Raw genomic sequence first — 17,341 nt, 5'->3', positions numbered from 1 at the left:
ACGCACGCACGCACGCACGCACTAGTTTAATTTTGTTTTTGGTTTAATTTTCAAATATGTAATGTTCCTTTTCAATTTTTTGTATTTTGGATTTTTTAAATATTTTTCTAATTTATTTGCCTCCTGTTTATGACTCTAGGTAAACAGTAAGAATTTTTATTGTCATTTCATAACCATAACTATGAAATAACCTTATTTTGTTTACCGCCTGTACTATTGCCGAGAGGGAGACCGAGGAGTTCCATAGCACAGGGATTACCTACTTGTTTATTTATTTATTCATTATTGCTGCATGTACAATTTGTGTAAAATTGATCTTAATAACGATCACAGTCACAGTACATGACCCTGGGGATCTTACCATAACCTTTCCAAAAACAATCATATTTCAAGCTTAAAGTAACGTGATAAAGAAACGTGTAAGCTTATTATAGTATTATTACTCATATTCGTGGCATGACGAACCTGTCAACCAAGTAATGTATTATTGCAAAAGTGATTGAAAGAAGTAATGATTTCCCATATTCTTATTGACTATTCCTTACTAAAAATAGGAAAGAGATAACGCTATGTGAACTATACAATGCCATCTCTTTCTGTTTTGATGTTCCGAATCGTCTTATCGTAATATAATGTTTAAGTACTTAATGTTATTTACATTCAGAGAATTTTGACTGTTAAAAAAAGAAAAGTATGTATTAATGAAATCTATTAAAATTACGTTGTTTTCAATAATTATTCCACATTTTCATAAAGAAAAATAAATAAAACAAGCTGAGTCTTGATAGTCACGTTGTGAATTCGGAACTATAGTCTAGTGTCAACTGTTAATTTCGCCAAGGAGCATATAGAATGCGCTGTTATAATTTTACGAAATAAACATCGCGTATTTTTATTTAAAGAAAAATTATTTACTGTATGCTAATAAATAAAAAATAAACAAAATATTGAAGAGATATATGTAAATAAATAAGTTCAACTTAACTTTTAATCATTACAAATCAATATTAAGACAATAAACCTGAAAATAATATTGTTTCCATTTCATCCGTGTAACTATTTTAAGATTGCTAAATTTGACATAAGAGCAATATTACTTTAATGTTAAAGTCGCGCCGTAGTAGTACGAACTGAGGGAATGAATAGTCACAACATCATAATTTTAACATTACAATAAGCTTACTTTAAGCGTGTTATGGTACGAAAAGTCAATGTAAGGTTAAAGTAATATTGTTTTAAGAGGTTGTGGTAGGCCCCCTGTTCGGGCATTGCAATTTAACATTTGAATTTATAGTAATTTATATTATTAACAAGATATTAAGTAATAGGTACATGATTTAAAAATTAAAATAAATAGATACGAACAATCCAACATTAATTCTAGGTCATTATACTTAATTACGAATTTTATTTTCATTTACATAGATCTTATAATATAGACTTCTGGCTCCTATCTCCCATATTGTAATCTATGTTCAATTATGTGCTTATATTTTGTACCTGTTGGAACTTATAATTGTAATAAAAAAAATCTACCTCAAAAGTTTGTGGTATTACATCTATTTGCCGAATTGTATTGAAATCGGTTAACGGAAAGCGAGTGGAATCCAATAAAATGGATTCATCTCCTAATTTGCCTCCCTTAGAGGTGAAATATTATACATACAAAAATACTGTCAAATTGAGAACCTCCTTTTTAAGTCGGTTAAAAATTAAAAAAGTCCCCGGTTCAATACAGTGTACTCCAAAAACAACACTGGTCTCGTATTGTTAGCCCTACTTTTTAGAAAGGGCTGTTTTTCAAAATTGTCTCTAAACCCGTACAAAAAATCCTTAAACATGTTAATTATACAACAATGTCAAATGAGTCACACACAGACACACACACACTTTTAAAGATCAATCCAGTTGTTTGGGAGCTACGACGCCACACAGATTCACAAAATCTTCATTCCAAAAAATGGATATAGAAACCTATTGTATATTTTGGAAACTGTCATTCAAAACTAGTTTAAATAGCAACACTGACAAGTGGTTGACGATTTAAACGGCAACATCAACAACAACCGAAAAGACAGAAAATGTTTGCAGCTGGAATTTATTTCGCCCTATATTGTTAACCGTCAGTTAGTCATTCGCTATAACTCTAAACATGTGTAGAGTGACCCCCATGTGTTCCCTAATATGTAGAAAACTAAATTACGATTTTGGAACTTGAGTAGCATTAGAGCTCTGCCACCTTACCTATTTCAACCGTCAAGCAGTAATGTAAGCATTACTGCGTTCCGGATCTGAAGGGTAAGGGCGCTGGTGAAATTACAAACACATGGGACTTGTCAAATTAAACTCAGTGTGACGGGCGCAGTGGCAGTGTCCCCAGATTTTCTCTCAGAGTGGCACTACAACTGCTTTGGACAGGCGTGTCGCTTACCACCAGGCGCACGACTTGTTCGTCCCGTCACTCGGTATCATAAAAAAACCTTATACTTGTTTTTATGTAACAGCTTGATAATGGGCTTCATCCAGAAGAAGCAAGCTGAAGACATGCTGTCCAAATGTCCACCAGGAACCTTCTTACTACGTTTCTCTGACTCAGAACTTGGTGGAATCACCATCGCTTGGACTGGAGGTAAGATTTCATTGGATGTGACGACTGTTGAAACAACGATATCTATGTACTAACCATCGAGTATAGTAAATAGAGACAGAAATAGAGACGAAATGTAATTTAATTTGTTTGAAAACTATTCTGCCAAATCACTACGGTGACAACAGCGCATCGATTCGAAACAATTTACGGGTGTCGTCATTGACTTACAATTATATGGACGTCGGGTCAGCGCTAAAAAGTGTCCGAACTTCTAGGGCGTTAAAATCGTATACAGAGCATCATTCACGCTCTAATCTTCGTTTGTTCGACTGATAGCGAAGCAAGCAAAATTAGACAGTACTGCGATGACATTACAATTTAAATTCAACGTTTTAGCTTTTTCATATTCCTTTACATGTCACTACGTTTAAATAGGTTGACTTGGGACATTTTTTTCCTGGTTTTTGTATTAGACCCGTCGTCCATTTATTTGTAAGTCAATGGGTGTCAATAGTTTCACATCAAATCGACCAGTGTAAAAAGAGACTAGGCTGCATGACATAACATCAATAATTTCAACAACTCGACTGTATTTTTCTTTTCCTTAATAATAATATAATAATTATAAACAGTACGCGGAAGGCCACACTGAAATGTATTGTACAACTAATAGCGACTGCCAGTGGCTTTACTCATTAGCTCATGCCCAATAGGTATAGACTGTCACGTCTGTCCACGGTACTGCAGTACTGATACCTTTGACAAAATTCAACACTAAAACAAAACTTTATCACTATTCATAGTAGTTGTTTGGAACATGTAGTTGTGTGATTGTTCTTGTCTATAGATATAAGTCGTTGGTAGAAATACTACATTAATGCATGACTGAAGCGCTTTTATTTTTTACAGTATAGGTCCAATCATTCTCTATCAAGAAAAAAATAATCCATCTGTAGGTACTTGCGGCTTTACGAGTAAAAAGGTGTCAAAATTTTAGATTTGTTATTTTTTTAACACAATGTACTGGTTTCTACTGAACTTTCGTGTTATTGTTACAACACTCTCAAAATGACACTAAAATTAATTTTTCTTTAGTCGAAACTCATGTATTTTGTTAAAAAAAGTACATAAAAGAGTTAGTAATTTACTTATAAAGCCGCAAAGTACTTGCAGACGGATTATTTTTTTCTATAAAGAAAATTGAAACTATACTGTAAGTAACGCACAGTACATTTTCGTATATTTTGAGATAAAAAATAAAATGTATATTTCTCCATACAAAAAAAATGTTTTTTTTTCTCCGAAATTGTCAACTTTTCAAGAAATACGAGAATTAAAATTGTTAGGAATGTTATTATCTATCACATTAAAAAAATTTGCTCGGTACTCCACATGTTATTCCTATGTCCAAGAATTATCAATTTGGGCCCACTGTGCGGCGCGCTTTCATCCATCCATCTCTCAATATGAGTATAAAAAATTATACTTACCTTCATATTGTTACGAATTTGTAGAGGAAATTAAGAATTTACTTACTTAGTATTGTTTCTTTTTATGGCAGAGGGAAATGAAGTGTTCAGCCTGCAGCCATTCACGTCGCGCGACCTGTCGCTGCGCTCTCTCGCTGACCGTATCTCAGATTTGGGGCAGCTTCAATTCCTGTACCCCAGCACCCCCAAGGATGACGTCTTCGCCAAATTTTATTCTAAGCAAGGTCAGTTGAAGTGATGTTATAATATAATATAATATCATATATATATATATATATATATATATAATATAAAATCACTAACGATTAAAAAATAATAATAATAATACAAAAAAAAAAATTGTATAAGGTCATCATCAAAAAATTTCATATGTAAATAAATAAAATTAATAAATAAAATACTCATGCCCCGCACTAGGGAAACCCTGTGCTGTGGAAGTCATGGGCACACATATAAACAACCACAAGTTACACCCAAATTCACAAGAGAGATAAATGTAAGCTAATTAAATTTTTATTGTAATGAATGTTTCACCACAAAGATATTAAATTTTTTTTTTGTGAAATTTTTCCACTAGTTTGTTATAATTATTCATACAAGGATCGAAAAGTTAGAATAAATTCCTTCTATCCGGCCGGTTGGGGGGCCGGTGGGAAGCCGACGGGAAGCCGGTTGGGAGGCTGGTGGGGGGCCGTTTGGGGGGTCGGTTGGGGGTCCCACGTGGGCTGAACCACCCCCTAACTCAGCCCTAACCCCCCAACCCAAACCCTAACCCCCAACCTAAATCCTAACCCCCCAACCCAAACCCTAACCCCCCAACCCAAATTCTAACCCACCCCTTAACCCACGCCCTAATTGGGAAAAGGTGAGGAGAACATTTTTAATACAGTTCAACGCATAAGAGTAATTAGAAATACGTAAATAATGACTAATATAATTTAAAAAAATATGCAAAAACAGATACTACAAAAACCCGACATTTTTTGTTTCATCATTTTCGCGGCGATTATTAAACGACAAAGATATATAGATATTTCATATCCTTCTCCTTGTTCTTCAAAATGTATTACAATTGGTCATTACCAAATAAGCAAACTTAGCTTGATCAACTGTAATAAATATTATCACGGGGAGGTTTATGACACGAGCAGTAGCTTAAATGTGACGTTTTCAAGTGTAAATTTATTTTACCTATGGAATAAATAATCTTTGACTTTGACTTTGACTTTGACACATACTGCCATGCTACCGCCATGGACTGTTAATATAATTTGAAAAAGTTTAAAGTGCCCGAAGAGCTGTTCATAAAGTTCTTCTTTCAAATCAGGTCAAGTCAAATAATGTTGATTTCATAGGTAAGTATTATTACACTTGAACTCGTCACATTGGTTAAACTCTACCGCTCATTCGTAAGGCAGATTCCCCTGAGAAGAATGAGCAAGAAACTCTAGGGGTTGCTTAAATATACATTTGAATCAATTTATCATTACAATATTTAATTTAAACATCTTAGATCGAGAATATCTGAAAGAGTTAAACAGGTCAATAACGCGGATTTTTGTCATCCAAGTACGCATAAGTTGTATAATAACCTTTAGTGTAAAGTTTTTGTTTCACTATAGTTTTAAACCTCATGAATAGCAAATTTTCAATATCAATTGGAACCTTACATCGAGTATAACCAGAAGTAGAGACGAAATAAGGGCCATCCATTCCTGGCAACTCGTCAGGCAAATGGGCCTTATATCACTTTTAAATATCAACTCTCGTTTGCGCTGAAATCACAAATTAGTAAGCTGAAATAGTACAGCGCCAACAACTGACCTGTGTGTACGTCTCCGTGTATTCCAAAAATATTCTGTATTTATTATAATAAATATAATATCTCTAACAATGGCAGGCTGTTCCGTTCGGCGGTGTGGCAACAGCAAAACATCTAGTTACAAAACAAACGGAATCACATTTCATCTGTAATTAAATATTAAATATGTAATTTTGCAATTATCGTCCATTATAGCAAAGTTTAAGTTAACAGGTGAAATAATTGACGACACCCGTCAATTGTTTCGAATTCGGGCTGGCCAATCGGAGCGCAGTTATCACCGTAATGATTTGGCAGAATCGTTTTCAAACAAATTAAATGCCATTTCGTCTCTATTTCTGGTTATATACTCGACAAAACGGAGCTAATCACAACAGTAAAAACAGTTTTTCTTGTTCGAGGGGTGAGTCTGGCGACCCGTATAATTCAGGCTTTTCAAGCTTATAACGAACGCCAGTCACTCAGTTAAGTAGTTGTTATTACAAAATTGTATTATGTCACGTATATTTAATTGGCTTACATGCTGCTTTTGTGAGAAATATATAAATATTATTATTATTATTATATGGAAGATCGTCATTGTTCTTTGCCGTATATGAAACGCAGATATACAAACCATATTTGTTTTGCAAAAACCAGCGAATCGTTCTGTGTACCGTTTAGATTCTCGGGCTTCTCTCAGAGAAAAGTTTAAGAAGACTGGTATTATTTATGACTGTGACATTGTAGTACATTTACTCCAATATTTTGTATGCCTGTAAAAATAAGAAGATATCCATAATATTAACCTTAGAACAAATTCCAAACTCATGGTACCACGATTTCGTTTAAAACTTACATTAAAAGTATTTTAATTGAAAAGTCATATTACAAAATTGAAAAGTATTTGTTGGATAAAGATGTATGGAAACAACGTGAGTCTAGATTCCACACAATTATGATTCAAATTATATTCTATAGCATTTAAGTTTATTTAATAACGTAATAACGTACACACTCAACATAGCCCCGTACTAGGGATACCCTGTGTCGCGGGTGCCATGGACACACACGTAGACAACCACAAATTACACCCAAACTCACGAGAGAAATAAATGTAGGCCATACAAATATTTCTCCCGACCCGGGAATCGAACCTGGGACCTCTGCATGGCAGTCCGGCATGGTAACCGTTCGGCCACGGAGGCAGTTATTTGAAAAGAGCAATCCCTAGAGTTTCTTGTTCGTTCTTCTCAGGGAGGTCAGCGCAGCAATAAATGATAATTTGCGTGTATAAAATACGTCCCTGTATATCAACGGTGGAAATTTGAAAAACGTAAGGAATATTATGTTGTAATGGAAAATGTTCCTTACTACAAAATGTCGCTTTCGATATTTCAAAATTCGATACATCGATGAAATTATTACCCTTACATCGCTGGTGGAAATTTGAAATGTCCTAAGAGACATTTTGTCAAATTTCCAACATCGATATGTGTACGCTCTTAAAGTTTCCAATCGAGAAGCGACTGACATTAACAATTATATGTTATCACAGAGACCGCTTCAACTAACGGCTACGTACGCCCCGGACTAGTGACGACCCTGCCGCCGTACATCAGTCCGTCGCCGGCGTACTCCGCACATTCGCCAGACTCGCATCGCAACACCCCTTCAGTTCAGAGCAGGTGTGTATATCTTTTTTATACGTGACAAATATACAAATTAAACACGTTATGACTGGCACAGTCGATAGACTAAGATACCTGACCTCGTAGCAGACTTCTTGATTCTAATGGTTACTAGGGCTTGCAAAACTGGTCCGGTTCCAGTACCGGTACTCCCGGTATTGCCGGTACTTCTTGAAAACCTTAAACTGTAACCATTAAGTATGCTTTTTCCGGGTTATCTGTATCTATTCAATAATTTACGTAATAATATCATAAATAATAAAGAAAAATTTCATTCTCTAATCAAACTAAAGGTTTTTATTCAAAATATCTATTGGGAGATCTTGCGCCCGTGCGAAGTAGCCAATGGGCAATATTATTCATAAGGTTCTTAAAACTTCATTCAGTAATTATGCAATAAAGAAGTCATACCAAAAAAAATTTTACGGCTCACAGGTTGTTTGTCTAACATATTTTTTCACACGGGGTCAGGCATCTTAAGGCATCGTCTGTACCATTATGCGTATAAATTCGCATAATGATAATACACATAACAAAATAATATTACTGGTAAATTACATATTAACAATTTTATTTATAAGGAAAAATAATGACATACGCATAATGGTCTGTGTGTCATTATGCGTAGCTGAAATATGTCATTATGCGAATGAACTCTAAATGGCGGCAACACTTTAATTGAGCACCCACTCTATTTACACTTAATTTATATAAATAAAGTGTAGTTATATAAAGTATGCACTACTTTTAAATAACATCAGAAGTGTTGAAAAAATGAAAAGATTCTCATAATAGTTATTAGTCACGACACGCTTTTAATTATTTTTTATTTATTTTCTTTTCTCTCTTCTCTTTAGGTACATGATTGATTTTTAAGTTGCAGGCTTCGAGAATTTTTTTTAAGTTTAGTTGTAGTTTTTTACCGTCATATTTTTTTAATAGTCACATCCTTTTTATGTCATTTTTTTTAAAGAAATTTGTGTTATAGTTAGCGCATAAATGCTTTCATTATTTTTTAAATTATTCTTTATATTAAGCTTGATAAATAATCTCAATATTATACTTAATGTAGGGTAACGATTGTTTGCAATATAGGGTGCCTTCGTTTTTAAGTTTTTTTTACGTTTTATTTTTATAAATTGTTCTAAGACTTTCGACGAGTTGTCTTGTTTTGAAACTCGACTCAATTTTTGAGTTTCGACTTAAAAAGCCATAATTTCTCGCTGCCTCTATAATAAAGTGACGACAAGAAACATTTCTTTTTTGAAACTGACAAATTCGATTAAAATAGCTTACTTTGGTTTTCGCTCTCGAGAATTTTGAGCCTTGACCAGAGATAAGCAAGCGCCCGGGTTTTAATTCGGCCCTTTTTCTTAATTAAATCGGGTTAAAACCCATTAATGCCCGAGGACTAAAACTATTTACAACTAAGTATTTGTTGTAAATCGTGTTTTGTTCAAATTTAATGATATTATTACAAAAAGTTTATTGCTTTCTGATGTGACACCTGCAGTTCAACCGAACGTCTGTAGGTGCTATAAATTGTATACTAGGAAATCAGCACACGAAACACGCAAAGACTGTTAGTTACTATTTGTTGAATCGACTCCTACAGCGCCGGCCAGACATGTAAGCTATAGTTTAGGATACGATGGAACTGGCATATCGACTACGTTCTGGTAACCGGTACTATCTGAATTTTGACAACTTTACATGATGAAGAAAAATACATTTATATAGCATCTGGTTTATTAAATAAAAATACGTAGTGTACGTACATGTGTAATAAAAATATCTAAAAACTACGCATTTTTATTTAATAAACCAGTTGCTATATAAATGACGCAAAGAATTTTTTTTTTATACTGTTAAGTTGTCAAAATTGAGATAGTACCGATTGCCAGTTTACAGTCGATATGCATTCTACAAAAGTTCCTAAAATAAATAAGGATTAAAAAAATATGTAACACTAGTAGTGAGTGTTGCTTGGAATTGCCTCTTATTCGTCTAAAAAATATATTTTACATTTGTATAATTAAATTACATATTACGTAATTATGTTAATGCTATTTGAAATATAAAAAAACATGTACCTATTTTTATTTGGCGCATAATATTTTTAAGGGTAGTGATTCTCAATTCGATGATGTTACTTTTTTGTTGGAAAGACCTTATGTAAAGGTACCTTAGTAGGGGTCTCATTCAAATTTCAAGAAAATATTCCACCTCTAACAGTGACAATTCAGGGGATGAATTTGGTTTATCGTTTCCGTTTATTCCACAAAATTTTGAGGTCGTTTTTTTTTAAAATAATCTTTATTTATTGTGTCAGTTTCTCAGAAATGTTACTTTTTTACATCGGCACTTTATTATTGCGGGTGCGAGATCTGATGATCAACGATCGGTGTGTCCTAAGTAAATAACAGATCGTCAGGTTAATTTGTGAATGGTTTTTAAAACAAATACAATACGACTGACTACTTGTGAACTTGCCTTAAAATTTTTTTTATTTTAATTTTTAGAAAAAAAAGGAATAGAAATGTAATAAATTTTGTGTTCGACATTAAGAAATTTTTATTAAGGTGTGTTCCACAAATTTCTACTGAAAATTCCCCACTGGTGGAGTGCTAAAGTTTGATTAAATTTTTACTATGTCATCGACTCAGCGCGCATTTTCTTTTCCAAAGTGTTAAAAGCTACGATGCTTTGTCTGTCTGCGTAGCAAGTACTACGCCAGAGTGGAGATTTTTATTGGGGATTTGTGGAACATGCCAAGTAATAAATTTTTTAAATCATATTTTTATAATTCTGTCCTCTTTGTTATAACATTTTGGTAACTTTCGAGATATTGGCATCAGAGCCTTAACTGTGACCTAAAAATGACAGTTGCGCTGATTTTGCTTAACAATAAGAGTGATTACACACTGCGACTTTTAGGAGCGAAGCAAACGTGCGTGCATCGCTACACTTGCGATTTATAGGCGATTGCATCGATGCAAACGCGCGACAGCATCGATACTGTACCTTGTGTTGAATAATTATGTACTGTAACACCACGTACAAGAAATATTAGTAATCTCCCCTTGCCGCTAGATGGCGTTGGGATCAAAATAGAACGTGCTATCGAAATGTTCACTAAATTATACCATATAAGCTGTTACAGAAAATTACTTTGTATCCACCGGGTGGGATATTTGGATGAAAGCTCATAGCGTCGTCGTTCTTGATCGTCGCTGCCGCTTCCACCGTGTGAGACGGTGAGCTAACATCGAGGATGAGCGCGATTACGTTTCCTATGTCGATCACACATCTACGTCAATAAAAGCCGTTGCGCATTTGGGGATCCACCCATTCTCGCTTCGTGTACCTATTACAGTACGAAAAATATGTATAGGTTTATGCAAATTTTGTCAAAGGTAAACTAGAGTAAAAATTATGAATCTTTTATACCAACCTTTTTGCCATAACGTAATTTATAAGAATAACTGCTTCAACATGTGTATAATTATTTACAATAGATTACCAAACGAAATTAAATTGTTACAAGGACATACATTTAACTTACAATTAACAAAATGGCTTTTGACACCATGCTTCTACAGTAATAAAGAATACTTAGAATTTACAAATTTATTACATTAATTTGAAACTATACAGGCTAAATATTAAATCCCATTATTATTTGCATATTTGCTTGCTCGTTGAATACAATGTACCTAATTTTACCTAGGACCTATGCAATTGCCGTATTATAGCAAATAAACGTATTCTATTCAATCACACTGTTTTGTTAATTGTAAATTTAAAAGTGAAATTAATAAGTACATTAAATAAATAAATTAGTTCATTAATTAAAAACGTGTATCGCGTTTGTATCGCCTTTGCACCGCGTTTGCATCCATAATGCAATCATGCATAAAGTCGCCGTGTGTTACCGCTCTAAAACGGAAACTAAATAAGATATTAAAGAAAACCTCTTAAAAAGGGTTGTACATCCCGTGTTGCTGATCCCAGATACGTTAATTAATACCTCAACTTCTCTATAAATCTCGGTTACGTTAGTTATGATAAGGAGGGCAATTTAGAATCAACAAGAATCAATGGGAATCAATGTGAATCAAATCGTTATATTCAATATTGTTATTATTTAATTTCAAAAAATGCCAATAATTTTTGTCTTTTGTAGCTGCGCTCCAACCATCATGCAACTTTGAAGGACGAAAACTAAATGTCGTCAGTTTTAAATACCGTTGTCAATTTCATATCGATTTGCGCTAAGTTATTATAATATAGAAATTTTAGATTGTATTACGGCTTAATGGGAATATCTCCTTATACAGGATGACAGGTTGAATGAGATAAATATTTAAAGAGACAAACGAGTAGCTGATATCTTATCCGAATATCGTTGGCGATAGTGCAATTACGCGTAATTGGCATTAGATTATGAGTCTCCATTTCGGTAATTTAGTGTCCAAATTAAATCAGCGTAAATGTCGTGGCAACCAAATTAGCGTGATTTACGGGAATTTATTGTTATCAGTCCGTAGACAACATAAATTAATGCTTACTGTGCAAAAATGAAAGTCGTACCCATTGAAATAACAAAGTGTAAAGGAGGGAGGTTCTTTCTACCGTTGCATGAGGTTGCCAAAACAAGCCAAGTGAGAATTCCCAAGTGTTGTTTGTTCAGAAGATTTTTATTTTCACCTTGTATGTCGCCAATACAATTTCACCCTATATGCGGAAGGTCCGGGCGGTTGTTCCCAGAAGGGACTCGACTCCTGGAAACCGTTCCGCGAGATGAGATTTTTTTCAACCTATATGAGCGTACGAAATGTCAGAAGATCCGGGTAGCAGTTCCCAAGAAGGGACTCAGCTCCTGGTTGTCTTATTGAGCTCTCTGTATTCTCAGATTTCTCTTCCCATTGACAAAATTGTGTTCGAGTAGTCACCATTCGAGGGAAAATCTTAACACCGCGATTCAGAATTAACGGCAAATGGTCAATGCCATCTAGCGGATTCTTAGGGAACTATAAGTGAACAATCTGGCTTAATACCGTCTAATACAGAAAATAGGTTTGTTACAAAAGTAATTAAATTTTTTCTCTCCTGTATACTTTTGGTTTGGTGCAGATACGTGCTTTTTACCAATATTACATTATCCCCGACTATATGTAAAAAGAATCGTCCTTAAACGTAAGAAAAAACTTTCGTGTCATTTTACAAATACTACACTTTTTATTTGGGCTTCTCTATGAAACACAACAGCTGAGCTGTAGGAAGTTGAATTCCCGCATGCCAAGCCTACTTAATGAGTACTATTCAGTTTTCCCTTCATTCAAAGCGTGCGCAGGGGCGGTAAGGGTACCGGGCACTCGCTGCGTGTTCGATCTTGCGCAGAATATTACAAAATTAAGTGTTTTATTGAATGTCAAGATGTTTCAATTATTTTTTGTAAAATTACTCCACTAGTTTGTTATAAATTATTAATACAAACATCGAACTTTAGGAAAAATTCCTTCGTTCCGACCGGATTCAACCGACGTCTTCTAGCAAACCGTGCCAGACGCTATGCCAACTAAGCTTTTTAGTCGTAGTGCCACCTATGAAAGTATTTCGTCACCCAGTTAGACACCTTTACAGCCCTGGCTAGAGACGTCGCTATTCACTGTAATTAAGAATTTTAATGAATGCCAGGACATTTCGCCACCATGATGTTCAATCATTTTTAATACTATTACAAAATGTTAGAGGCAGTATTTTCTTAGAGAAAAATGTTTAAAAATATGGTAGTGTTTTTTTACATATTCGGTATGGGTATCAACTACATATTCGCCTTTTTAAATATTTAACTCGTTTAAACTGTCACCCTGTATTTCATCAGCCTGTTTAAAAAAAAAATATTCCTATATTATACAAGAGTTGTTGCGCTTTTGTTTGTAAAAGTGAATCTAATTAATCGATTAAAACTACTCGAACTTGTTGAAAAAAAATCTCGTTTGAATATCTATCGGCTTATGAACGTCTCATTGCTGAGCGTGGATTTAACACGTTCACAGTCCATGACATGATATGGAGTCGCAAATTCACCGTCTACGTGTACTTATGGAGTCGCAACTACGTACTACTTCAGTCAATGTGAAATATTTTGGTTTGATTTGTAGATCATAGCCCTGATTTTTTTTAAAGTTTGTATATTGGTAGTTTTTTAAAGATGTAATTTTTTTTAAAACAAGTAGTAGCTTTATGTGACTGTTACATAATGAAAGGCATTAGAATACGAGTATGGGTTTCAAAAAACATCATACACTACTTTATGTGTACACATATTATAAGCTCTCTATAATGTGTTCAAGAACCGCATTTTACGACTAGCGAAATGGCGGCAAATAAAAACTTTTCTCACGCATGTCCTACAACCGTAGTTTTTATTTAATACATAGACATACTAGAGTTGCCCCCAACTATCATATTATTGTTCGATATCGAGTAACGTGTGAAATTTGTCAAAGTTGTTTTCTATTGCCATTTCATTTCGAATAAAACTTCATCTCGACTGATATTAGAATTGGGTCGAAAGAAATTGTTTTGTTTTTCAGAGATGTTCGAAATTTGAATGTAATAATAAAATAGAATTCGATGTTATTATTATGCATTATTAACATTTTCACAGATAGTAATTTTGTTCTAACAAAACAGTTTACCTTTTTGTTGGTCGTAATTTGCGATTTTTGAACACATCAAGGGTTTATGACATGTGTGTAGATAAAATATTATTTGGATATAAGTGTTATATGCATACAGGGCGTTGGGAGACAAATCTGAGAATACGGAGAGCTCACTTAGGCTAACTAAGTTGAGTCCCTTCTTGGGAACTGCTACCCGGACCTTCTGGTATTGCGTACGCTCATATAGGGTGATATTTTATTGCCCATCGTATAGGGTGAAATTCATCATCTTGCGTCGCGGAACGGTTTCCAGGGGTCGAGTCCCTTCTTGGAATCAACTGCCCGGACCTTCCGCGTGTAGGGTGAAATGAAAAAACACAAGGTGAAAATAAATCTTTTTTTTTGACAACTTGGAGATTTCACTTGGCTAGAGCTGCGTAATCTCATCCCACGGCGAGAAAACCTCCCTCATCTACAGACTTCGTTTTAATTTTAAAAACATTTCTTACTGCATTCAAAGACTTTTTAAATAATCTCCTGTCTGAACCTGGAATCGAACCCGCTAAATGATAAAAAAAACAAGTACCTGTAATTTTACTAAACTGATCGAAAGTCTCAATCATAAGAATTATTTTCTTCTAAATAACATAGCATCTTAAATAAACGGAAACAATGAAATTTTACATTTAATTCGAAATATTGTTCAGGCAATATTTCAAATTTCAGACTACTACTTAAAAGTTCAGACAGGCTCCTATTTTAAAAATCTTTTAAGTCTTCTTTCGGTAATTTTTTCTATCTATGATATTTAAGATACGTTCCCTCCGTGTGCTTTAGCCTTGAGACACCCTGTATATTGTCAGAGTAAAAGAAAAAAACAATAAGTACTATTTCACACTACTTCCGGTGGACGTACGGTGATTTCCGCCTTAATATGAGGGACTGTGAACTTGTTAAAACAAGTGGCAAAGATCTCAGATTAATTCCAAATTTCACAAAAAGCAGTATTAGAAATATATTAATTGATTTTTTTTTACAAAATTGTAGTTTAAGAGAATTGTAATAAGACTTCGTTTGTCAGTATTTTGTATTTTAAGATGTATAATAAGGCTTTTTTATAATGTTGACATTTCATTGTTGGTATGTCTCTTGAAATCAAATTGTTGCCGATTCGAGGAAAAAAATAACGTGTTTCTACGTATCACTATTCAAAATATCGTTATTTTCGGGAACCTGTTATCGGTATTTGAGATGCTACCGATATACATTATATGTGTATTTTTGATTGACCCCGCTACGGTACCGGTACTTGAGATGTAATTAATTCGAAGTAATCACACACGTGATTAGTTTTTTCGTCCCAGAAGATAACATTAGGTTTTATTTTATACGTTACGTAATATACATATTTTACAATTTCAATTGAAATAAGGTATAAATTTCAATGCTCTCAGACGGACGTAGAGGGAAATGCATTGCGATACTTCAAAATCGGTCCCAGATTTTTGAATTTTATGCCTTAGTGCATTTGTAATAGCATAAAATATACATTGATAAATTTGATGTCGCAGGCCAATACAATGCTTTCATAATTTTAAAAACAGTACTTTTGTAATTTTAAACGCGGCCGGCGCGTCGACATGTCCTGGCTTGTCGGCCGCAGCTAAACCATGGTATAATAAAACAAGTAGTATGATATTACTGACTACTCACTAATAGTGCGGCTGGTAACTACTAGACTAGTGATGCAACAGACCTCTGCTTCTGCTTCCGCAACTGTTTCACATCTGTTTCCGTTTCTGCTTCTGCAACTTTTATAACAGAACTTTAATCGAAAGTTTACAACGTTGGCGGGATCAGGCACTAGTGCGATTTGCGAGCGCGCGTTTTTTAGCAATTTTATGTTTAGTGTATTTATGATCCTAAAAAGGAAGCCCCGTTTGGAATAATTTTGTAGAGATTTTATAGTGTCTACACTTACGCTTCCACATCCGCTTCCGTTAAGATTTACTATTAACGTCTGTTTCCGTTACGACATTTTCGTTGCATCATTAATACTGAAGTATAGATTCTCATAATCTCGCAGTGCACTCGCATTGCATAGCGCTGGTCATCTCACGCGCCTTTCATTATTATGCGAATGTAACGCACATACAAAATGCATTGCTACGTTTGTATAAAGTTTCGCTATTTATTTTATTATACTATGGCCAAACGTAGAAAATTAGCCAATGAACCGGTATTGGATACCGGTAATTTAAGGTAAATATATTTGTTCTCCATTGGTACCGGTATCGAACTATAATGTAAAGAGATTGTAAACAATAAACCCGTCAACATAAAATCCTTAAACAATACAAACAAAATTCTTACGTCAAGTGCTAATGCAAAAGTATACGATGAATATCATTTAAGATCAAGGCCCTGAGTCTGCTAATTTTAAATCATCTGAGTTCTGTACCGAGAGTGTTAATGGCAGGATTTTGTACGTTTGGTATTGTGTTAAAAGTTTAGAGTAGTAGCTTACCAGTGACTAGGCTACGAGCGGCCATTGCAATTTTTTGGTATTCTGCTCTTCAATGGCGAGTCGGTGGCGTAGTGCATTAACATTATATATATTTAATTAGAAGACTAAATTGGTGATTGAACGAGATAAAAATTAGCATATGCAAAGTAATTTCCACGGTGTTTCAGTAAAGCAACATCGATTTGTTAGTGACTGAATGACTGAATGCCATTCCACTGACACTATTGAGATTTAACTGCCATTGCAACTAGATTTTAGCTGAATAACAAATATTATTACAATTGCAATGCATCGAGTATATAACCAGAAATAGAGACGAAATGTTATTTAATTTGTTTGAAAACGATTCTGCCAAATCATTACGGTGACAACTGCGTTCCGAGACCGATGTCGTCAGTTCAAATCGATCATATTAACTTGAGCTTTGCTATAATGGACGACAATTGAAAAATTACATATTTCATACTTAATTATCCATGAAATGTGATTCCGTTTGTTTTGTAATAGATGTTTTGCTGTTTTTCCCACACCACCGAATGGAACAACCGCTCATAGTTAGAGATACTATTTT

General features: G+C 34.3%; 1 protein-coding gene across 4 annotated transcripts in view; it reads left to right on the top strand.

The window, feature by feature from the left end:
* LOC113234572 (signal transducer and activator of transcription 5B) overlaps positions 1 to 17,341 on the top strand; it is a 59,583-nt gene that overhangs the window by 28,607 nt on the left and 13,635 nt on the right. For 2 of the 4 annotated variants that reach the window (XM_026469921.1, XM_026469922.1), the window contains 3 exons: positions 2,505 to 2,629; positions 4,152 to 4,304; positions 7,440 to 7,569. In XM_026469921.1, coding sequence (XP_026325706.1) covers positions 2,505 to 2,629; positions 4,152 to 4,304; positions 7,440 to 7,569 — 408 coding nt within the window. Of the gene's footprint in view, positions 1 to 2,504; positions 2,630 to 4,151; positions 4,305 to 7,439; positions 7,570 to 8,429; positions 8,793 to 11,758; positions 11,991 to 17,341 lie in introns of those variants that run through there. The other 2 variants (XM_026469923.1, XM_026469924.1) reach the window with 2 other exon arrangements.

The sequence above is a fragment of the Hyposmocoma kahamanoa genome, unplaced genomic scaffold (genome assembly GCF_003589595.1).
Source record: "Hyposmocoma kahamanoa isolate Upper Pololo Valley unplaced genomic scaffold, ASM358959v1 84, whole genome shotgun sequence".
NCBI classification, from domain to species: domain Eukaryota; kingdom Metazoa; phylum Arthropoda; class Insecta; order Lepidoptera; family Cosmopterigidae; genus Hyposmocoma; species Hyposmocoma kahamanoa.
The sequence above is the reverse complement of the archived record's forward strand: the minus strand, read 5'-3'. Positions and strand labels throughout refer to the sequence as shown.